A 24,198-nucleotide genomic window follows, 5' to 3' on the forward strand; every position below is an offset into this window, starting at 1 on the left:
CCTATCATTCCATGCAGTCTCATCCTGGTACAGGGCTATCATACATTTCATGCCCTTCCTGTCTTGCTTCCACCCGAGCGGAAAGGGAACTACCTGGGCCACTGGCCGACCGGAGGCACATGCATAGCAATTGCTTTTGTTCAGAGTTTTTACAGTATACTTTACCCATTCAACCCAGGCATTTGCATCCCCGTACCCAGTTTCTATTTCGATGGTCTGTTTTAATTCCTTTACCTCTATAATTTTTACTACTTTAAGGTCATTGGGAGGGGTGAACGGTTGTACCTTATTACCCAGTAGTTCTGGAAAAGCGCAGCAGGTCAGGCAGCATCTAGGGAACAGGAGAATCAACGTTTCGGGCATTAGCCCTTCTTCCTGAAGAAGGGCTAATGCCCGAAACGTCGATTCTCCTGTTCCCTAGATGCTGCCTGACCTGCTGCGCTTTTCCAGCAACACATTTCCATCTCTGATCTCCAGCATCTGCAGACCTCACTTTCTCCTACCCAGTAGTTCTGCCCGTTTTTCCTGTCCTACACTAATTCGAAAACAACAGCCTGAGAAATGATTCCCGTTTGCTTTCATTTCTATCCCAAATGTTTCATTTAATTGTATCTCATAGGTGCACCCCCCCTCCCCCCCCCAGAATTCTTCGTGCCATGTGGTTTTCTTTATCATTAAGTATATTGGGTTACACTTTTTATCGGGACAATCGAGAGCTGGTCGGAAGGGGGCCCGGTGTACTGTGACGAGACCATAATACCAGGTACCATCCCCGAGGCCATCCCCATAGGACTTAAGATGTATCTCTGAGCTGCGGTATTGTCTCTGACTATCCACATTCCCACAATTTACCAAGCTGCATGCATCAGCGTCTATTACTTGTAGATTATCAGACTCAGGAACCGTTAATAACACGTATGAAAATGATATTTGACAAAATCCCGATACTAAGAGGGCTAGCATCATAACTCTAAACATCCCCAGCATTCTAATAAAAACATGCTGAAGCACAAAAAAGACTTAATATACAATCTTACTGAAATAATCCCGCGCTCGCGTCGCCACTGTATAGTCAGTTACTCAAAGTCTCTTTAGTCTGAGTTTCAGCGGGTCTTGCGTTGATTTGGCCGTCCAGACTTCTTCCTCAACTGGAGATTCCACTGGCCCTTTGATCCGAGTGTAGTGAGTCCAGCCTTTCTCCGCCGTCCTTATTGCCGTTTCGGTAGTCAAAAGAGCCTGGTACGGCCCTTCCCAGTCCGGCTGCAATTTAGTCTCTGTCCATGATTTTACTAAGACCCAATCTCCCGGCCGGATGGGATGAATGGTGAATTCAAGGGGCGGAGTCTGTGCCAATAAACCCTGTTTCCTGAGGAAAGGCAAAGAGGACAAGCCCAGCATATACTTCTTTATGAACAAGTCTTTAGTTTCGGGAATTGGCAATTCTCCATTCGTTCCCAGATAAGGTAATCCAAATAAGACTTCATAGGGGGATAGTCCCAAATCTTTCCTTGGGGCTGTTCGTACTCGCAAGAGAGCTATAGGTAAACATTTGGTTCAAGGGAGTCTGGTTTCTATTATCAATTTAGAGAGCTGGCGTTTGAGTGTTTGGTTCATTCTCTCAACCCTTCCCGATGATGGCGGGTGCCATGGAGTATGGAACTCCCAGGAAATTCCCAACCCCTTCATTACCCCCTGTAACACTTTAGAAGTAAAATGAGTTCCTTGGTCGGAATCTATACGGTTCACTAGCCCATATCGGGGAATTATGTGCTCTAATATTGTTTTAGACACCCCATTCGCAGTGGTGGTAGCTAGGGGGTATGCCTCAACCCAACCAGATAAATGATCTGCTAGTCTTCCTACTCTAGGTAGTTCAGTATAATCTACTTGTATACTCTGGAAGGGTCTCAATCCCGGGTCTCTTCCTCCTGGGGTCTGTTTTCTCAAGACTTTCTTATTTACCTTTCTGCATATTACACATTACATATTCCTTTACATCCATATTCCCTAAGGCCTAAACCACACATTGCTTGTACTCCCCAATGACTGCCTTGGTGTAGGACAGCCATAATCTCTCACATCATCATTTTGTTTAACATTTCCCTTCCATCAGGTAACCTCCAATGCCTGTCTGCTGTTTTTGCAGCCCCTAAATCTTGCAATTCTTTTTCCTCTCTTTCAGTAAATGTAGGAGCTTCCCGAGGATCTGGGACAGTAGGTATTAGAGAATGGATCACCACTTCTTGTGGGTTCAGGGCTGCTTCCTTAGCCACTTCATCGGCTAATCTATTCCCCCTAACTTCTGGTTCATTTCCTTTCTGATGACCATTTACATGCACTACCGCTATTTCTCGGGGGAGTAATAGGGACTCCAAGACCCGTTTAAACAACTCCTCATGTGCTAATTCCTTCCCCCGGCTATTGATCAGTCCTCTTTCCTGCCATATCTTTCCGAAAGTGTGCACAACACCAAATGCATATTTAGAGTCAGTGTATACTGTTCCCTCTTTATTTTCTAATGCCCTAAGGGCTCTTTCCAATGCATAGAGTTCGCAGGTCTGAGCTGACCACCCATTTGGCAGCCTTCCTGCCTCCACCACACTATCTTTTGTCCCGTCTACGACTGCATACCCATTATGTCTTTTCCCTTCAGTCACCCGGGATGATCCATCTATAAAAAGTCTAGCTCCTGCATGAAGCGGAACATCTCTCAGGTCCATGCGGACCTCAATTTGGTATTCTATAATGTCAAGGCAGTCGTGCCCTGGATTCTGAGGAGAGTCTCCTTCCCCTTTCCAAAGAAAGGCAGCTGGATTTAAACAATTGTCCATGACCAACACTAGATCATCCTTTTCTATTAATATTGCCTGATATTTCAGAACCCGCAAGTCTGTCAACCATCACCCAGCTTTTTGGTTTAGGATCGTTCTCACTTGGTGTGGGGTGCTTACTATTAGGGCTCCCCCAAACGTAAGCTTTCTGCTTTCCTCCACCAACAGTGCAGTGGCAGCCAGGCCTGCACACACTCGGGCCATCCCCGGGATACTGGATCCAATAGCTTTGAAAGATATGCTACTGGCTGTCCCATTCCTCCCCACCTCTGGGTTAATACTCTCAAAGCCACCCCCTTATCTATGGTGGCAAAGAGGTGGAAAGGTTTATCTAGAGAAGGTAAGGCTAACACGGGGGCATGGATCATATCTCTTTTGAGTTTCTCAACTAGTTTAAATACTGGAACAGTAAATCCTTCCCCTTTTACTCCAGAAACAATAATTGACCGTGTCAACATTTCTACCTTCTTTGGTTTAAAATTCAGCAATGACCGTGCTGCCCCCGTATCTACTAGGAAGACTACCTCTTCCCTACAGGGTCTCACCTTCAGGTTTATCAAGGGTTCCTGGTGGGTCCCCGGGGGCAGGAAGCCCTGACACCCCTATTCTTCATCAAAGTTCATAAGCGGAATTGCCCTTTCTTTCCTTTGTAGATCAGGACACTCCCGCTTAAAAGGCCCTATCTTTCCGCAATAATAGCATCCTGCCTGTGGAGACTTCCATCTCTGCCCCTGTCGCCCGAACCCTCTATCAAATGCTCCCCCTTGTCCTCTCCCTCTCCCCTTTCCTCTCTGTCCTACATGCTGTCACCCGCTGCTCCGGTTGCTCACTATTGGTTCCATTCTCCCCTTAACTTCCTCATCAACCGTAGTTACCATCATTTTTGCCTTCTGTTTTTGTCTCTCATCTTCTCTCTTTACAAACACTTTCTGTGCCTCTCTTAACAATTCATCTAATGGTTTTTCACTCCACCCTTCTATCTTCTGTATCTTTCTCTCTATGTCTGGCCATGCCTTTGTCACAAAATGTATTTTGTGCCACTGGGTCCTTAGGGTTCATTCCAGAGTATTTCCGCATTGAGTCTCTTAATCTTTGAAAGAAAGCTGAGGGAGCCTCATCTTTCTCCTGTCTAACTTCAAACGCTTTAGTCAAATTCTGCGAATTTGGAACTGCCTCTCTTATTCCTTTTAGAATCAAGTCTTTCAATTCCCTCATTTCTTCTCTATGCTCCGGGTTTTGATTTTCCCACTGGGGGTCTCTGAGGGGAAACTTCACCTCTCCCTGTCCAGCATCCCCATCTCCAAAGAGGTGGAAAGGTTTATCTAGAGAAGGTAAGGCTAACATGGGGGCATGGATCATATCTCTTTTGAGTTTCTCAACTAGTTCTTTTTTCCTCATCATCCCAATTTAAGACACTTTGGTTCCTCCTCTAATAGTTTGAGATATAATTTCTTAGTTTTTTGAGCATAAGAATCAATCCACAATCTGCAATATCCTGTTAGACCCAAATATTTATGTAACTCCCGTTTAGTCCTGGGCAGCGGCGTCCCCACTATTCCCTCTCTCCGTTCCGGGCTTATCTTTCGCTTTCCCTCACTAACTAAATGTCCCAAGTATTTCACTTCTTGCTCCACATATTGTAGTTTGTTTTTAGATACTCGCAGTCCCTGCTGGCCCAGGAAATTCAATAATTTGTTAGTGGCTTCTACTACTTTTTCTCTTCTTTTTCCTGTTACTAAGAGGTCGACTACATACTGCAACAGGGTAGTTCCCTTGGGGCTGCTAAATTTCTCCAATATTTGTTCTAGCATCCGTCCAAATAAATTCAGGGATTCCATAAACCCCTGGGGGAGCACAGTCCACCGGTATTGCTGTTTCCATCCTGTCTTGGGATCTTCCCATTCAAAGGTGAACAAATTCCTACTTTCCTTCGCCAAGGGACAAGCCCAAAAGGCATCCTTTAAATCTATCACACTAAACCATTTGTGGTCATGAGGATCTTACTTAATAACGTATAGGGATTTGGCACCACTGGGTGCCTGATCTGTACTATTCGATTCAATGTTCTCAAATCCTGCACCAATCGATAAGTTCCATCGGATTTCCGCACTGGTAGGATTGGGGTATTATAAGGAGACATGCATGGCTCCAACAGTTCACCCCTAATCAGTCCCTCAATTACTGGCTACAGTCCTCGTTTACCTTCTATGGAAATGCGATATTGTCGCTCTCCTTTCCTTTATAAACTTATTTCTAGGGGAGGGATCTGTAGTTTTCCACGATTCCCTTCTCTAGCCCATACAATAGGGTCTATCTCTCTCTCCACATCCTCTGTCAACATTGCCATTTGTACAACTAATTCTTTTTCCTGAATGCCAATCTCCAGTCCTAAGAGGATAATTAAGTCTCTCCCCAGTAAGTTACTTCCTATATCAGGGATATACAGCAGTTCCCCTGTGACTGTATCCTTCAGACCTTCTATCATCATAGGTTTAAATACTGGAACAGTAAATCCTTCCCCTTTTACCCCAGAAACAATAATTGACCGTGTCAACATTTCTACCTTCTTTGTTTTAAAATTCAGCGATGACCGTGCTGCCCCCGTATCTACTAGGAAGACTACCTCTTCCCTACAGGGTCTCACCTTCAGGTTTATCAAGGGTTCCTGGTGGGCCCCCGAGGGCAGGAAGCCCTGACACCCCTATTCTTCATCAAAATTCATAAGCGGAATTGCCTTTTCTTCCCTTTGTAGATCAGGACACTCCCGCTTAAAATGCCCTATCTTTCCGCAATCATAGCATCCTGCCTGTGGAGACTTCCATCTCTGCCCCTGTCGCCCAAACCCTCTATCAAATGCTCCCCCTTGTCCTCTCCCTCTCCCCTTTCCTCTCTGTCCTACATGCTGCCTCCTGCCGCTCCGGTTGCTCACTATTGGTTCCATTCTCCCCTTAACTACCTCATCAACCGTAGTTACCATCATTTTTGCCTTCTGTTTTTGTCTCTCATCTTCTCTCTTTACAAACACTTTCTGTGCCTCTCTTAACAATTCATCTAATGGTTTTTCACTCCACCCTTCTATCTTCTGTATCTTTCTCTGAATGTCTGGCCATGCCTTTGTCACAAAATGTATTTTGTGCCACTGGGTCCTTAGGGTTCATTCCAGAGTATTTCCACATTGAGTCTCTTAATCTTTGAAAGAAAGCTGAGGGAGCCTCGTCTTTCTCCTGTCTAACTTCAAACGCTTTAGTCAAATTCTGCGAATTTGGAACTGCCTCTCTTATTCCTTTTAGAATCAAGTCTTTCAATTCCCTCATTTCTTCTCTATGCTCCGGGTTTTGATTTTCCCACTGGGGGTCTCTGAGGGGAAACTTCACCTCTCCCTGTCCAGCATCCCCATCTCCAATGGGATGTTCCCTGTCCCATATTTTAATGGATGCTCCTCGTATAAGTCCCCTTTCTTCACCAGTAGATAGTATATTCAAAATAGACATTAACTCAGTCCACGTATACTGACTATGCCCCAAGAATTGATCAATTTGTTCAGACAACCCCACCGGATCCTCAACCAGGACCTTCATCTCCTTTTTAAATGTTCTGACCTCCCCACTGGTGAGGGGGACACTTAAAAACCCAATCTATTTGTCCCCTATGGGTACCTCCCGAAGGGGATAACTCTTTACGTTCTTCCCCTTTTTTCTGTTTTTGTTTCTCCCCCTTAGGCTTTGGTTTAGATACTCCGAGGCCTCCTCTACGTCTACTTTATCTTCCCTTTCTTTTGTTGAGGATTGAGGGTCGGGAACAACAACGTCCCCGTCCACCGCCCCTTGATCCTCCTCTTGTGGGTCATCTGTTCCCTGTCCCTCTCTGTCTGTCTGTCTCTCCTCCTCCCCCATTTTCACCTAATCTGATTTTATGGTATGGGGGGGAGGGGGCAAGCAGCCAAGAGGATCCCAGGGACTGGGTGGGGCAGAGGGGGAATCCTTTGTCTTTACTCCCATCATTCCCAAACTGCCCTTCCAACAGGATGCATCGTCCGCCTCCTCTTGACTAAAAGATTGGTTTTTATTCACATACAAACCTAAATACTGACAGACCCAATCCTCGTCCGAACCACACTTTGGCCAGAAGACAGCTGGGCGAAGGATTGGTTCTTTGGTCCATACTAAACAACAATATTTAATCATTTTCTTTTTGTCTTTTACCCTTGTACAAATGTTACTTGTCCATTCCCGCAATATCCTCCCCACGGACTTTCAGGAAGAATGTTACCAGGGACTTTTTCTTCCTTTACTCTGTGACAGTTACTCTGACTACCCCCCATTTCTTGGGGCCCTCGCCAGTCCCTCAGCAATTAAATACCACAGAGTTGCCTGGCCCCGTTTTGCCGTATTTTCTATCGACCTCCTATCACTGTCTGATTCAGATGTCTCTCTTGTGGGGTTCGTACCAGTCACCCAAGGGAGCAGACCAAACCGGGACACGAGACCGCTCCTCAATTGGGAACGGGACGCGTGTTCCCAGTGTCCAGGGCCAGCCACTCCCCCCGGCGATGGAAGAACATCCCGGACGAGCCCCCAATCGTGAGAAACAAAGCTCACTCACTTCAATAATTTCAGTCCGAGACAAGATCTGAAGCAATCAGTATGTTTATTATACGCTTGCAAGCGTGGTGCCTGGAATAGACATACAGAGTTTAGCAAGTACCTATCTTATATAGGATTCACTACTCCAAACCCAGTGCCCATTACTATTGTTTATCTCTTGCCTTATCCGGCTTTGTGCATAACAAAGTACAAGTTTTACTCGGCCATTTCACCATATCCTGCTGTGGCCCATTGTTAGGTATATCCTTCTTCACTATTATCTACTTCCCCCACCTGTGACATTTCCTCTCTTTCCCCAACCATATTGATCCTTATGACCTTTTCATTGGGGTTTGTTTTTGTGTTTTTGCAAAAGTGGGAAACAGATGCTTATAACTACTGCTTGTACAAGCATATCTGGCTTAACCTACATCCTCACAGCACCTTATCTATTTGTCTACCATTGTTAGCAGGCACGTTTCATTCTTGCATTCACATTTTAGCTAATACAAAAACAGTTATATATTTCCTCCACATAGTTTTCATTCTTATTGACTCAGCTCTTGGGTTGAAACAATTATATACTGGTGTGAGTGCATTTACCTTGCATAAGTAATTATGATTGCAGACGTAACACTACTTTACCTATATCCCACATGGAGGAAACCCACGCAGTCACGGGGAGAATGTGCAAACTCCACAAGACAGTTGCCTGAGGCGGGAATTGAACCCGGGTCTCTGGCGCTGTGAGGCAGCAGCGCTAACCACTGAGCCACCCATTCTCCCGGTGTCTGCGTGGGTTTCCTCCAGGTGCTTCAGTTTCCTCCCACAATCCAACGATGTGCAGGTGAATTGGCCATGGGAAATTGCCCAAGGTGTTGGGTGCATTAGTCAGGGTAAATATAGGATAGGGGAATGGTTCTGGGTGGGTTACTCTTCGGAGGGTTGGTGTGGACTTGTTGGGCTAAAGGGCCTGTTTCCATACTGTAGGAAATTTAATTTTACCTGGTCTGGTCTGTGTGACTCTGGACCACAGTGATGGGATTGACTTTAACTGCCCCCTGAGCATTTAGAGATGGACAATTCATGTTGGGAAAGCCAGTGACATTCACATCCAATGAATGAATAAACATCCCACCTGAACATAACAGTACCCTCACAATTGTGGATGACATCTAACTGCTCTCTGAAATGGCCAAGCAAGCCACTCAGTTCAGGAAGTTAATAAATATGACCTTGCCAGTCTCTTCCCTATCATGGAAAAACATTTTAGAAACCAAATCAGCCAAAAAATCTCGGAATAAACTGCCACCAAATTCCCTCAAACCATTCAACACCCAAACATCCACTCCCCGTCTGACAGAGGGATAATGACAACTCCAAAATATACATACAAAAAGCAATGTGCAGGAGAAATTCAGTAGATCTGCCATCAGAAGTATCACTGGACTCAAAACATTACATGTTTTTTTGTTTCAGATCTCCAGCATCCATAGAACATAGAAAAGTACAGTACAGGCCCTTCAGCCCTCAATGTTGTGCTAGCCTTCTATTCTACTCTAAGATCAAACTGACCTACATACTCTTCATTATACTATCATCCAAGAGTCACTTAAATGACCATAATGTATCTGACTCTACTACCCCTGCAGGCAGTGCATTCCATACACCCACCACTCTCTGTGTAAAGAACCTACTTCTAACATCTCCCCTAAACCTTCCTCCAATCACCTCAAAATTATACTCCCTCATGATAAACATTTCCACCCTGGGAAAATGTCTTTGGCTATCCACTCGATGCCTCTCATCATCTTGTACCCCTCTATCAAGTCACTTCTCATCCTTCTTCACTCCAATGAGAAAAGCCCTAGTTCCCTCAACCTTCCTTCATAAGACATACCCTCCAGTCCAGGCAGCATCCTGGGATATGGGCCAGGTGCTGGCAGGTTGGACTAGATTGGGCTGGAATATCTGATCGGATGGACGAGTTAGACTGAAGGGTCTGTTTCCGTGCTATACATCTCTCTGCCTCTATGACCAGAACTGAACACAACATTCCAAGTGTGGTCTAATCAGGTCTTTATAGAGCTGCAGCATAACCTCGCGGCTCTTAAACTCAATACCCCTGCTAATGAAACACCATACGGCTTCTTAACAACCCTATCAACTTGGGTGGCAATTTTGAGGGATCTATGGACATGGTCCTCAAGATCCCTCTGTTCCTCCACACTGCCAAGAATCCTGCATTTAACCCTGTATTCTGCATTCAAATTCAACCTTCCAAAGTGAATGACTTCACACTTTTCCAGGTTGAACTCCATCTGCCACTTATCAGCCCAGTAGTGCATCTTGTCAATGTCTCATTGCAACCTACAACAGCCCTCCACACTATCCACCACTCCACCAACCTTCCTGTCATCAGCAAACTTACTAACCCACCCTCCACTTCCTCATCCAAGTCATTTATAAAAATCACAAAAGAACAGAGGTCCCAAAACTGATCCCTGTGGAACACCACTGATCACCGAGCTCCAAGCTGAATACTTTCCATCTACTACCACCCTCTGTCTTCTATGGGCCAGCCAATTCTGTATCCAGACAGTCAGACTCCCCTGTATCCCATGCTTCCTTACTTTCTGAAGGAGACTACCATGGGGAACCTTATCAAATGCCTTGCTGAAATCCATGTACATCACATCCACTACTCTATCTTCACCAACATGTTTTGTCACATCCTTAAAGAATTCAATAAGGTTTGTGAGGCATGACCTGCCCCTGACAAATCCATGCTGACTATCTCTAATTAAACTATGGTTTTCCAAGTAATCACAAATCCTGTCTCTCAGATTTGCCCACCACTGACATAAGACTGACTAGTCTGTAATTCCCAGGATTATCCCTATTCCCTTTCTTGAACAAGGGAATAACATTTGCCACCCTCCAATCATCTAGCACTACTCTAGTGGACAGTGAGGACGCAAAGATCATCACCAAAGTCACAACAATCTCTTCTCTTGCATCCTGTAGTAACCTTTGGCATATCCCATCTGGCCCAGGGGATTTATCTATCAGCACATCCTTCTTCTTAATATCAACTTGTTCAAGCATATCAGTCTGTTTCACGGTGTCCTCAGAAACGTCAAGGTCCTTCTCAGTAGTGAATACTGAAGCAAAGTATTCATTAAGGACCTCCCCTACCTCTTCCGACTCCCGGTGCAAGTTCCCTCCTCTATCCCTGATTGGCCCTACCCTCACTCTGGCCATCCTCCTGTTCCTCACATTAGTGTAGAATGCCTTCAGGTTTTCTTAAATCCTACCTGCCAAGGCTTTTTCATGCCCCCTTCCAGTTCTCTAAAGTCCATTCTTCAGTTCCTACCTGACTACCTTGTAACCCTCTAAAGCCTTGTCTGATCCTTGCCTCCTCAACCTTAAGTAAGCTTCCTTCTTCCTCTTGACTAGATGTTCCACATCCCTTGTCACCCAATGTTCTTTCACCCTACCATCCCTTCCTGACTTCAGTGGGACAAACCTGTCCGGCACTATCAGTAAGCGCTTCCTAAACAACCTCCACATTTCTGATGTGCATTTCCCTGAGAACATCAGTTCTCAGTTTATGCTCCCCAGTTCCTGACTAATAGGATTTTTATTCTCCCTCCCTGAATTAAATACTTTCCCATACCGTCTGCTCCTATCCCTCTCCATGAGTATAGTATCCACAGTTCTTTGTCTTATCCAAATTGCAAATACTTGAATAATTACATTTTTGATAAAGGAAAAGAAAGAAACAACTTGTTTACATGCATTTTTGGAAATAGTTTCACAAAGAGCCACATAAAAACCTCGGGAACAAACTTTTATGCTCAGGGCGGCACGTTGGCAAGCACTGCTGTCTCACAGCATCAGAGACCAAGGTTCAATTCCTACCTCAGGCGACTGTCTGTGTGGAGTTTGCACATTCTCCCCATGTCTGCGTGGGTTTCCTCCCACAGTCTAAAGATGTGCAGTAAGGTGAATTGGCCAGGCTAAATTGCCCGTAGTGTTAGGTGAAGGGGTAAATGTAGGGGAATGGGTCCGGGTGGGTTGCGCTTCGGCAGGTCGGTGTGGACTTGTTGGGCCGAAGGGCCTATTTCCGCACTGTAAGTAATCTTAAAAAAAATAGGAGGATCAGCTTGGATAAATATGTGGCTTAAGGCCAGAAATAGAAAATGATTGTTTATCAGTCTTGGACATGATAGACAATGGGGTTCCCTTTTTTTTGATATATTGGAACACAGAGTAAAATTTTGTTATTTACGATTACATTAAACTTGGAGGTGTGCCAGAGTGAGGATGATAGAAATCGATTGCAATAAAATATGGATATGCGAACAGAATGGGCAATCAAGTGACAGATAAATTTAGAGGTGTGCTTTAATATGATAAGCCTTGAAAAGCTGCATAACCTGCTTCTGTCCAGTGAGTGACAATAATGACACGTAACTCAGATCATCTAGAATACATCTATTTTTAGCTGTGGCATTCAATATCTTGCTGATTATTATTGTGCATTGGTTGGACACATTGATTGTTGACAGAGACTCCTCAATCTCTTCCATTCCTATACTTTGCAATGTTTGCACCATTGATGGGTTCCCTGACTTGTACTAATTTTCTTCCCACATGCAATACTTTATGCTTATTTGCAGTGTTTAATCTGACATTGTTCTGTTCACCCATGTATTTAGTCTGGCTTATTTTATTACTTGCAGTTCAGTGCACTGCCCCAGGACTTCTCTTCCTATCTCTATTATTGACATTTTTCAATGATTAAACCAAATTAGCCGGGGCAATGTATGTTTAGAGAAATGCATGAAGTTGAGGTACCTGGAGAGACTTGGTAAAGTAGGTGCATGAATCCTATGTGTAAATCTTTATTTTCACCATAAATATGGGTACTGATTCAATAATGAAATGATTAGATGTAAAGGTACATTATGAAATGAGATTCATTGCCATGTTGTGGTGTAAAAGAAACATTTTAGTGGCTCCTGTAGTGCAGTAGTAGTGTCCCTATCTGTGAACAAGGAGGCCCAAGTTCAAGTACTTCCTACCCCTGTAAGACTTGTGTGTGTCATAACATCCTCAAACAAGTTAATTGGAAAGGTATTTTCTTAGTTTTCTAACAGTACATCATTTTCACCGGGCACCGAAGTCCAGCTTGATTTATAAATGCCCCACATTCTCCACCCTACTCTCTACAGCAAAAGATCCACTGCAGTGCCAAATCCCCTGAGGCTTGAGTTAAATATTCATAATGCAACAGCGTACCAGTCACTATGACATGGTTCTTTAGAATATTGTGTGTTCCTGGGATTAGACACCACTGAAATAAAATAGGAGTATGTCATTTAGCCCTCCCTGAGACAGGAATATGATCAGACACACTGCCCTATTCTGTATTCCTCCCACACCTTTTGATCTCTTTAGTTTGAAGAACTATTTTTAACTCCTTGAAAACATTCAATGCTTTGGCCTCAGCCACCTTCCGTGGCAGAGAATGCGACAGGCTCACTACTGTCTAGGTGAAGAAATTTTTCCTCATGTTACAGTTAAATGGCCTACCCCATATCCATAGCTGATGAAAAACATAAAGCATGCCTGGGAGAGAAGGCAGAGTGGATCCAGATAAGGGACTCAGCCAAGAGTCATGCAACAAACTAAAGGCTACAATTGGTGGTGGATGACAATTTCCACGATGACACCTGTGTACAACTCAAAGGTTTTAGTGCTTTAAATTAATCAACAGGTGTCAACTATGTGTTGGTGGATATCATTTTCAGTTCAGAGTTAGAAAGTTGTGGGTCCAAGTCCCACTTAAAGGCATGATCCAGCCTGACATTTCAATGTGGAACTGAAGGAATGTTGCACTGTCAGAGGTAATACTTTTTAGTTGAGACATTGAATCAAGGTCCTCCTCATGTTCTTGGGTGCCTTAGAAAATATTAATCCCTCAAGCAATGTTGCTGTTTGCGGGAAACAACAAATGCTGGAGATCACAGTGGGTCAGACAGCATCCATGGAGAGACAGTAAGCTAACTTTCCAGTCTAGATGACTCATCCTCAGAGCTGAAGTGAATTGTGGAGGGGACAGCACTTATGCTATAGTTTTTGGGAGGAGAGCGCGCACAGTGAAGAGTGTGGGGGATGGGTGTAGGGTGCTGCTGGAGAAAAGGTGTTGATAGATCAGATTAAGTGATTAGAATGTGAGAATACCAGAACAATAGTGTCTCTAACTACCTGAGTGGAAAGTACACAGTCCCATTGGGGTGAGTGGAGGGGTGATTCCTCTGAAGCCTTCCACCACATTGTCAATTTCCAGTTCCCTGCCCCTAACTGTCTCCTGTTCAACATGGACGTCCAATCCCTCTACACCTCCATTCCCCACCAGAATGGTCCGAGTGCTCTCGGCTTTGCCCTCGACCAGAGACCTGAACAATCCCCATCCACCACCACCACTCTCCTCCCCCCACCCCCCCCCTCCACTTGGCTGAACTTGTTCTCTCACTGAACAATTTCTCCTTTAATTCATCTCACTTTTGACAAGTCAAAAATATGAGCACTCACATGGTTCCAAGCTTTGCCTGCCTCTTCATGGGGTATGTTGAATGATTCTTATTCCAGTCTTACACTGGTCCCATTCTCCCAGTTCCTCAGCTGATGTTGCAACCATTCGGATAAAGCCAGTTTACAAAACATCATTGCTGACATGGCTTACTTCTTCCATAGGTAAAAACAATGACTGCAGATGCTGGAAACCAGATTCTGGATTAGTGGTGCTGGAAGAGCACAGCAATTCAGGCAGCATCCGAGGAGCAGCAAAATCGACGTTTCGGGCAAAGCCTGAATTGCTGTGCTCTTCCAGCACCACTAATCCAGAAACTGTGGTTTACTGCCCACTGTGGTTGACAGGGCCCTCAACCGCATCTGACTGATCAATTGTTCTTCTGTCTGCCACAACCCCCCCCCCCCAAAAAGAGGACTGTCTGTCCTTTCCAGTCTGGCAGTTAGACTCATGATTGTTCTGCCATTCTCACATTCTAATAATTTAATCCAAACTATCAAAATCTTTTCTCCAGTAGCATCCTATACCCACTATCTCCCATGTTCCCCTCTCAAAATAAACTATAGCAGTATCTTCCACACTTCACTTCAGCTCTGAAGAAGTCATCTAGATGTTAGCTTGCTCTCTCTCCCCCCCCCATGAATGCCGACTGATCCACTGTAATCTCCAGCCTTTGTTGTTTTCAGTACAGGTTCCAACATCTGCAGTAATTAGCTCCTACATTGCTGTTTGCAGGATCTTTGCTGTCTTTATTCTAACCCTTGTGTTTCCCTGCATTACAATAGAATCCACACTTCAAAAAAAGCAAGCCTCTCTTGCAATTTGAAGGAAACCTACATTGAAATCTGAGGCTGGCTATGCTGTGATCAGGTGAGGCAGCAAATTTAATCAATGTATAGTTGACAAAACAACCAGGGTTTATCGAAATTGGTAGATCACAGGAGGAAGGGAGACTGTCTGTTAAAGATAAAGAGTGTGATAGAGGAACATCTCTGTTTTGATAGATTTTAAAGTAGTTTCAGTTAAATAGGCCATGTCCTTCTTCAGCAAGTTTTAAAATAGAGGGCTCAGGTGGCACCGTGTCTGAGAAATTAGAAAATGTCTCTGTTCAGAAACCAATTAAGTCAAAGTTCCTTTGGTGGCTGCACTATTTGAAATGTTGATTTGGTGGATTGACAGTAATATGGATGACACTGTTCTGAGAATAGGGAACTCTTAAGGGAACCTTTTCAAAGGGGAAAGAAAAGAATCAATTTCCAGAAATTAATACCTTGCTCTGTAAACCATAAAATTGAACTATGATGACAGTCATTTCTTTTCAAGTAATAAGAGATGCAGCATAATCCATGGGCTAGGTGGCAATTGTTAGTTTTCAGCTGTTAAAAGCATCTAAAGTGGCTGGAAGCACTTTGTTTCCAACCAGAAGATGTCCCAATGTTCCATAAATGGAAGTTCTGTCATCAGCCTCACAAACATGTCAACATTTCTGCATCACTCTTTTTTCCCCTCTTCAGAAAATTCTGTATGACCCATGGTGTCCTTTTTCTAGGCAGTAGGGATGTAGACACTATGCAGCAGACTCATTATGGTTGTTACAGAAGCATTGGTTGTCCCACTAATTGTGATTACAGGATTTCTAATCTTTGCTGCTCCACCTTGCTGACCAGTGCTAGGTCTGGACAGGACTGTTTCAAGATGCTGTTACTTTCCAGTGTGGGACACCAGTTTGAAAGTGGCACACATTCTGAAGACTCCCCCACTTCCTGCTCTCCTAGGAGACTCCACTGGGGCAAACCTGCTGTAATGTAAAATCCAGGAAATTCCTACTTCACAGTGATTCCAGATGCCCTCAAATTTGAAACTCTAATCTCCATCTCACATTGTTGGAGACACTCCCTGTACATGTGATCCCACAGGAAGTGTCCAGAAATTCTAAATGGCGCAGGAATTACTGCCTTGCCTTGATTGTAACTGTATTCTCTCTTTTAGAATCTAGTTAAAAGATTCATTTCAATTAGTATTTGTTGACATTTGTACAGGTTCCTTCTGACTGCTGTAGTGAACTCTGTACCTGTAATAGTCCACATTAACAAAAAATTCCTATACTAATGCTGACAATAACTCAATGGAGCTGAATCACTCCTACTGACAACAATTACTAGTTCTAACCAGTCACCTAGCTAAATCTGTGACTATTGCAAACAAACAGCTTGTTTACCTGCTGACTAATGCTGGAAAGGTTCACATTAGAGTCAATTTGCAAGTGAAATCCTAAATGCAAAACTGAACAAAACCTCAAGAAAGAGAGAAATTCTTAAATGAACGGCATTTGAGCCAGTACTGTCCACAGCAGATACTGTATGACCAGTTCCTTCAGTGATCGATCTCATGGATGTTGCTGTGCAGTTTTGTTTGACACTGAAAATGTTCTTCCAGAGACAGAAAGGGACATAGTATTTAGTCACAGGAAGGGATTATAGGTTAGTGAGAAAAAGTGAAAAGTAGATTAGTCTGAACCAGTGGCACTAGAAAATGAATTGTTGCAAAACAACATGCAGTATAAACAGCAATTAGACAAATCACATCAACCAGAAGTTCCACCTTTTATTTATAAATAATACTTTGCTTGCCATTTACACAGTTTGCAGGGGTTTTGGTGCTTCAAAGCATGAACTGAATCAGAGGTACACAATGAAGATCTATGTTTTGCAATACAGAACTTTAATCTTGCTGAACAGAGACATGTGGCTAAATTGTGTGTCTCTTCTGTTCATCAAGACAAACATAAGAATGCCAACTTTAAACAACAACAACAATTTATACCACAGGAGAAAAGGGATGGATTGATGGATTGGCCAGTCAACTTTGATTTTCAGCCAAAACAACTGGGCTCCCCATAGTTCCAGATGTTTCAAAGATGACAACTGACTTGAACATATTACACTCGTGTACAGAGGATTGGTCCCAGAAAATGAATATATTACTGAGTCAGAAAATGTCACCATAACTTTACCCTATGTGTCACTCCTAGCTGCAACTACTGTTCGTTCCTTTCCCCTCAAAGTGATCAGTGGGTGAAACACCACCTCTATGCTTCTATATCTTCTCCAAGATCAATCAGGAGACTCCTCAGCTCTACTGAGCTTGCAACAACATTGGGCACGGACAGGAGAACCTGCAATACAAAAAAACAAAGTGAAATCTGTGCAAGGAAAAAGGAAAAATTTAAATCAAAGAAGAGATGCAAGCCAGCTGAAGCAATATCCAAAACTAAACAAAGGATTTGGATTTCAGGCAGAACCATGGCAAAAGACCTTTTAGTATCCTTTTAATTTTACTGTGGCTCCATTGAGATGGGAATCTCAGACTGTGAGCAGAAGTTACCACGTTAATTGAATTCTAATTTCAGTCCTTTTCTCTGTAAAGTAGGTAATTCAGTCACTATCCTGGGAACTCCAATTCCCCCTTAGCCCTCATGACCCACGTTTGATAAGATCACATACATTTTACATAATTAGATCAACAAACTCCAACAGGATTGTGTCTTTCAGTCATTCTCCTGGCCCTAGGAAGCCCCTATAATCAGCGCAGGGCCTGACCTGGTTGCAATAACATCCAGATTTCCCTTTAAGTCAGGAGATCATTGGTGTAAGTTTCACTCTGAACAGTTAAGCACTTAATCTCACTTGAAAGGAAAAAGCAGCAGGAGTAGGTCCATCAGCCCCACCGACCCAAGATAATAGCAAGTAGATTAGATTCCCTACAGTGTGGAAACAGGCCCTTCAGCCCAACAAGTCCTCCAAAGAGTAACCCACCCAGACCCATTTCCCTCTGACAAATGCACCTAACATTATGGGACAATTTAGCTTGGCCAATTCACCTGACCTGCACATCTTTGGACTGTGGGAGGAAACCGGAGCACCCGGAGGAAACCCATGCAGACACGGGGAGAATGTGCAAACTCCACACAGACAGTCACCCAAGGCTGGAATCGAACCTGGGACCCTAGTGCTGCGATGCAGCAGTGCTAACCACTGAGCCACCGTGCTGCCAAATAGTCAAATCATAGTTGCAATGTTCTAGAATCATTGTTAAACCAAGAGATTCTAGTCCATTATTGTAACTCCCTGTCAAGTGAATTAGAAAAAAATAGGCAAGCAAATATCTTCGAGGTAAGAGAGAGGCTTTGTTGCCCCTATTTCTGGAATACCTGGATTTATGGGCCTTGTGTGATGACTGACTAGCATACTTTTCTGGTCTTGGTTTCGGATTCCAAAACACTGAGTTAGAAGGAAGAAAAATCTTCCAAACTCGCATTAAACCTGCTAGTCTGTCTCCTGGTTGAAGTAATTAGGAACCAGATAGTTTCAACATGTCAGCATTTTGACAACTTTATAAACCCTCGGAAGCTGACCTATCATTACTTTCTAAAGACTCAAAACCACCATGTTATCCATCTGAACCAAAGCTGACTTGGAAGACCCTCCACCTGCCCACTGCTATCAGCAAGAAACCCAGTGGACTGAGACAGTGTTTGTCAAATTCTATTGTTTTATTTCCAGACCAATATCAAAAAGGATATTTTTCTTTTGCCCATATGAAAATGTAAGAGTCTTTCTTGCGCTTTGAGTATGTTTGTGTTGAAATTAAAAGGAAACTTGTTCTGCTTCTGGATTATAATTTACATGTTAATCAGATACCACTTACTTTCAGAAATAAGTTTTATTTTCTAACAAATTATAGAATCCCTATAGTGTGGAAAAAGGCCAATTAGCCCCAAGTCTGCACGGACCCTCCAAAGAACATCAAAGTTTTCTGTTTTGCACTAATCTGCAAGAATATCAATTTTAACTGCATGGAAAGTTCAGATTGACTGGCAAGTGGACTCCTTGTTGAGGCATTGCCATAGACAATGTACCAATGATGATGATTAACTTGGCTTTGTTTAAATTTTAACCCAGTCAGATTGAATCTGAATGATCAGGAACATTCTGAGAAATTAGCCAGCAAATGGCTGTCACCTACTTGCTGAGGTGAAACAGGCAGTGATGTGGAAAGATCAATGATTGTCTCAAAGGAACATTCTCTCACCATCTTGAAACAAAGGCTTTTGGTGAGAAGACCATAAGCAGCAGTAGTAGTGGTAAAACCCCGGCCTTGAAGAACTTAGTGCCTTAGGCAGCCTGTCCTCACGACTACACACCTCTCAGTTCAGTCAGAAAGAGGATCAGGGATTTATTTAACAAAACAGGCAACAGGTATTTTCAAATATCAAGACAGTGTATAAGGAATGAACTCCAAAACCAGCTCATTGGAATCTGATCTACATAATATTAAGCACTTTTTCTACCCTACTCAATGCTATTATACGGATGTATCTATTTTTCACCCTCAAGTTCCCGTAGGAAAAATGGTCAAAAGGTTCCAGTTTTCTCACTATCAGTTGACCTCAACTAAAAATCAGATTAACGAATCATTAAACTCATTATTGTTCACAAGATCTTGTTGTGCAAGGATGGTTGACCCTCTGGCCTACAATGGTGCCCACACAACAAAAGTAATCTCTCTGGCTGTGAAGCTCTTAGGACCAGCCCAATGGCATTTTTAAAAATATTTTTTCAGAGGAAGTGGGCAATGCTGGTGAAGCCAACCTTTACTTCTCATCCCCAAATGCTCTCAAGAAGGTGAGCTGCCGCTTTGAACTGTTCCACTCCATGGAGCAAACACATTAAAAGCTCCGTGTAAATCCTGAAATCCTTTGATCTTCTGGGTTATTTTACATTTCCACATAGAGACACCATTTCCAGATCTGTTGACAACTCAGTTTCCTGAATCCCACTGTTAATGTAACTGTGAGCCCAAGGACAATTCTGAATCCCACTGTTAATGTAACTGTGAGCCCAAGGACAATTCTGGCAACAGGGAACATCAAAGACAGGGTGCAACAGCAAAGACTACCAGAGATGAGATGAGAGAGATATCATTTGAATCCTCTTGGGGGACTGATACCGAAAGCTTCTTCAGTTCTTTGGACCACTACCCTACCCGCCTCAAAACCAATTATAGCATTACCATCATTTCTCTGTAACTTACTAGTCTGACATGCTCAATCAGGTCGTCGAGTTTAGCCAACTCTGCCTCTGCTTTCTGATAATTTTCTTCAAGGATCGTTTTCTAAAAGTGGCAAGAACAGAAAGTAGGTGTTATTGATGACACACATGCCTATTTGTCTTATACCTCTAAGATCCTTTAAAATCAAGAAACTGAGTGCAGCATTCTGGATTGATACAGTGAATTACGTTGCTCGACATATCAGGAGAGCAGTACCCTTAATGATGGGATCTCCAAACCAATCATCACTCTTAGCAATTTTTCCAAATTGGTCAAGTTGGGTTGAGGAACAAATTATGACACTTTGTATTTATCCTGCACCTTTAACATTAGTCAGCGTCCAGCTGCAGCTCCTCTGCTTGCCAGGTCCTTTTCCTTTTCGTTGCCTCTTTTCTGCAGTTTTTACCCCCCCCCCCCCAACCCAACTTTTAATTTCTGAGACTACCCTACCCGGGAGGAGATGGAGGGCAGTCTGAGCCCTGGAGGCAGCCAAGCCTCATGTTCGGATGTCCAAAGGGCACAAACTGGAATGAAAAAGACTGCAATAGAAGTACTTTTACAGATATTTTTTATTCTTATTCTGGACTTGGAGTAAGTCGAGTACTTTTTAAAACTTTGTATTGCTATGAGAGTCTTTTTTTAAAGCCTCTCTGAATTCTGTAACAAACACAGAAAAGTATCTGTACCTAAGATGGTGCAGAAAGGTGACATTACAAACTTTTCACTGCACTCATTCAAGTGCACGTGACAATAAAGGCTATTCTATTCAAAGATGCTTCTTAATAGCAGAGTCAGCCATTTCAACCACTTCAGGAGGTATTAGGATAGCTGACCAAAACGTTGGTCAAACAGGTGGACTTTAGCAGGGAAATTCTAGGCAGCTGAAGGCACAGCCGCCAATAGTGGAATGGTGAAAATGGAGGTTGAACTAGCAGTATTACAGATTCTCAATTATCAAATCCTCCTTGGGGTGCTGCAGGAGTGGGAATCTATACTACCAGGAACAAAGAACAAAACAGCATGGCACAGGAACAGGCCCTTCAGCCCTCCAAGACTGCACCGACACATTCTGCCCTTCCATACTAAAACTGTCTTCACTTACAGGATCCATGTCCCTCTATTTCCTTCCTATTCATGTATCTGTCCAGGTGCTTCTTGAATGCTACTATTGTGTCTGCTTCCGCCACCACCTCTGGCAGCATATTCCAGGTAATCATTACCCTTTGTGTGAAAAACCTGCCTCGCACATCTCTTTTAAACTCTCTTCCCCCACCTTGATACTGTATCCGCTGGTAATCAACCCCTCCACCCTGGGAAATTGCCTCATACTTTCCACTCTATCTGTGCCATTCACAATCTTATGAACTGCTATCAGTCACCCCTCAACCTCCTGTGTTCCAGTGAAAACAAACCCAGTCTATCCAACATTTCTTCATAGCTAAACCATACCAGGCAATATCCTGGTAAACCTTTTCTGTACCCTCTCCAAAGCATCCACATCCTTCTGGTAATGTGGTGACCAGAACTGTACACAATATTCCAAATATGTCCTAACTAAAGTTCTATAAAACTGCAGCATAACCTGTCTATCCTTATACTCAATGCCCCTTCCATTCAAGGCATGCATGCCATAGGACCTTTAGCAAACTGCACTGTCGCTTTCAGTGATCTGTGAACTTACACACCCAGATCCCTCTGCATATCAATACTCCTAAGGGTTCTGCCATTCAATGTATAATTTCCAACTGTACTTGACCTTTGAAAAAGCATGACCCTCACATTTGTCTGGATTAAACTCCATCTGCCATTTTTCTGCCCCTGCCTCCAACTGATCTATATCCTGCTGGATCTTCTGACAGTCCTCCTCACTATCTGCAACTCCACCAGACTTTGTATTGTCTGCAAACATGCTAATAAGAGCTAAGCGATCTCACAACCGATAGATCAAATCTAAGCTCTGCAGTCCTGCCACACTCAGTCATGAATGGTGCTGGACGATTAAACAACCGAGGAGGCTCCACAAATATCCCCATCCTCAACGATGGAGGAGCCCAGCACAGCAGTGCAAAAGATATGGCCGAAGCTTTCACAGCAATGTTCAGCCAGAAGTGCTGAGTGGATGATCCATCTCAGCCTCTTCCAGTGGTCATCAGCATTACAGATACCAGTCTTCAGCCGATTCGATTCACTCCATTTGATAAGAAGAAACAGGTGGAGACACTAGATACTGCAAGGGCAATGGGCCCTGATCACATTCAAGCACCACACAAATGTCAGACAATGACCATCACCAATAAGAGAGAATCTAACCACCACCCCTTGATATTCAACAGTGTTTAGCATCACTGAATCCCCCACTATCAACATCTTGGGAGTTATCATTGACCAGAAACGCACTGGACTCACCAAATAAACAGTGACTACAAGAGCAGATCAGAAGTTAGGAATACTGCAGCAACTAACTCCCCTCCTGACTCCCCAAAGCCTGACCACCATCTACAAGGCACAAGTCAGGAGTGTGATGGAATACTCCGCACTTGCCCTGGATGGGGGCAGCTCCAACAACACTCAAGAAGCTTGACACCTTCCAGGACAAAGCAGTCGGCTTGATTGGCACCACATCCACAAACACCCACTCCCTCCAACACTAATGCTCAGTAGCAGCTGTGTCTACCATCTACAAATGCACTGCAGAAATTCACCAAAGATCCTCAGACAGCACCTTCCAAACCCATGACCCACTTCCATACAGAAGGACAAGTGCATCAGCGACATGGGAACACCAGCCCCTGAAGGTTCCCCTCCAAGCCACTCACCATCCTGACTTGGAAATATATCGCCACTCCTTCATTGTTACTGGGTCAAAATCCTGGAATTTCCTCCCTAATGGCATTATGGGTCAACCTACAGCAGGTGGACTACAGCGGTTCAAGAAGGTAGCTCACCCCCACCTTCTCAAGGGGCAACTTGGGACAGGCAATAGATGCTGGCCAGCCAGCAACGCCCACATTCCACAAAATGAAGAAAGAAAAAAAAATCCTGCAGTCCCCTGAGAGTTCATATAGGTCTAGGAAATGTTAAAAATGTGTATCTCAGTATGTCACGCAACAGGGATATCCAGATAAGTAGTACAACAGAAACCTGTGAATAGAATACACTAGTGATGATTTCAGACAAGCAAATGACTAGCACTTGGAGTTAGGATACATTCAATCTTGAAGAACATGAAAAAGATAAAATGGGAACTATCGATTTGAAAATTAGGTTTTAAAACACTGGAGGCAGAGGGAATCAGTTTAAAGTTTGTGGGATGGGAAAGGACCAGAGAAGTTGGATGCAATGAGACTGCACAGAGGACAAATGAGTTGGAATAGTGTAGATTCGAAAATCTAGAATTGGGAGGAAAGAATGAGCAGAAAAAAGAAAGCATTGACTGTAATGGTATGGATAAGAGAGTTGAGGATGGGAGCACCAGAACCAGAAAGGAGACAGATACAGGCTGTACTGCTAAGCCACATAATATCACAAAGTGCAACTCACATGATTATACATTTTCACCTTCAGTTCCTGCATATCAATGTCCTTCTGTACATAAGCCTCTCGTAGCTTCCTCACCTTAAAAGTATAGAAATAAATAGCAAAATTAAGATCACTCATTTCCCTGGCAGGGATCAACTGAGACAGTGTAGTTTATTTCTTTAAGCTGTGGTGGAGGGCCAATGACTTGGAGTTTCTGAGTTCTGTTCCTGAACATAGTGGCTATTAGTCTTCTGTGCCAGCCTCCCTCTGAAATTCACAAACTTAACTTACAGTGGGGCATAGCGCCTCTGCTCAGATAATTAAGCACAACTGGGCAGTACGGGGCTGTACTTCAGTCATACAAGAGGATGATGGCATTGAACAAACAGGGTACTGAACAAAATAAAATCCCCACTGACTCACATTGAATCCTTCTGCCTGCACGTGTTATTTACTGCCATAATGAGTGTCCTAGTCCTGAGATTTAACAGATCCAACACTCCCAACCTAATGTTGTTATCCTATCAAGGGGCAAACATATTTGTCACATTTC

The 24,198-nt window shown here is 43.6% G+C and overlaps 1 protein-coding gene across 1 annotated transcript in view; it reads right to left on the reverse strand.

The window, feature by feature from the left end:
- Positions 1–16,599: 16,599 nt before the first annotated feature.
- spag5 (sperm associated antigen 5) overlaps positions 16,600–24,198 on the reverse strand; it is a 50,274-nt gene continuing 42,675 nt past the window's right edge. Inside the window, exons 19-21 of the mRNA XM_043718086.2 lie at positions 23,667–23,741; positions 20,109–20,189; positions 16,600–17,190 (exon numbers count right to left, since the gene is read on the reverse strand). Coding sequence (XP_043574021.2) covers positions 17,104–17,190; positions 20,109–20,189; positions 23,667–23,741 — 243 coding nt within the window. The 3' untranslated portion in view covers positions 16,600–17,103. The remainder of the gene's footprint in view (positions 17,191–20,108; positions 20,190–23,666; positions 23,742–24,198) is intronic.

This window comes from Chiloscyllium plagiosum, unplaced genomic scaffold, assembly GCF_037043375.1.
Source record: "Chiloscyllium plagiosum isolate Xiang-an unplaced genomic scaffold, Cpla_swu_hap1 HiC_scaffold_31, whole genome shotgun sequence".
NCBI classification, from domain to species: Eukaryota; Metazoa; Chordata; class Chondrichthyes; order Orectolobiformes; family Hemiscylliidae; genus Chiloscyllium; species Chiloscyllium plagiosum.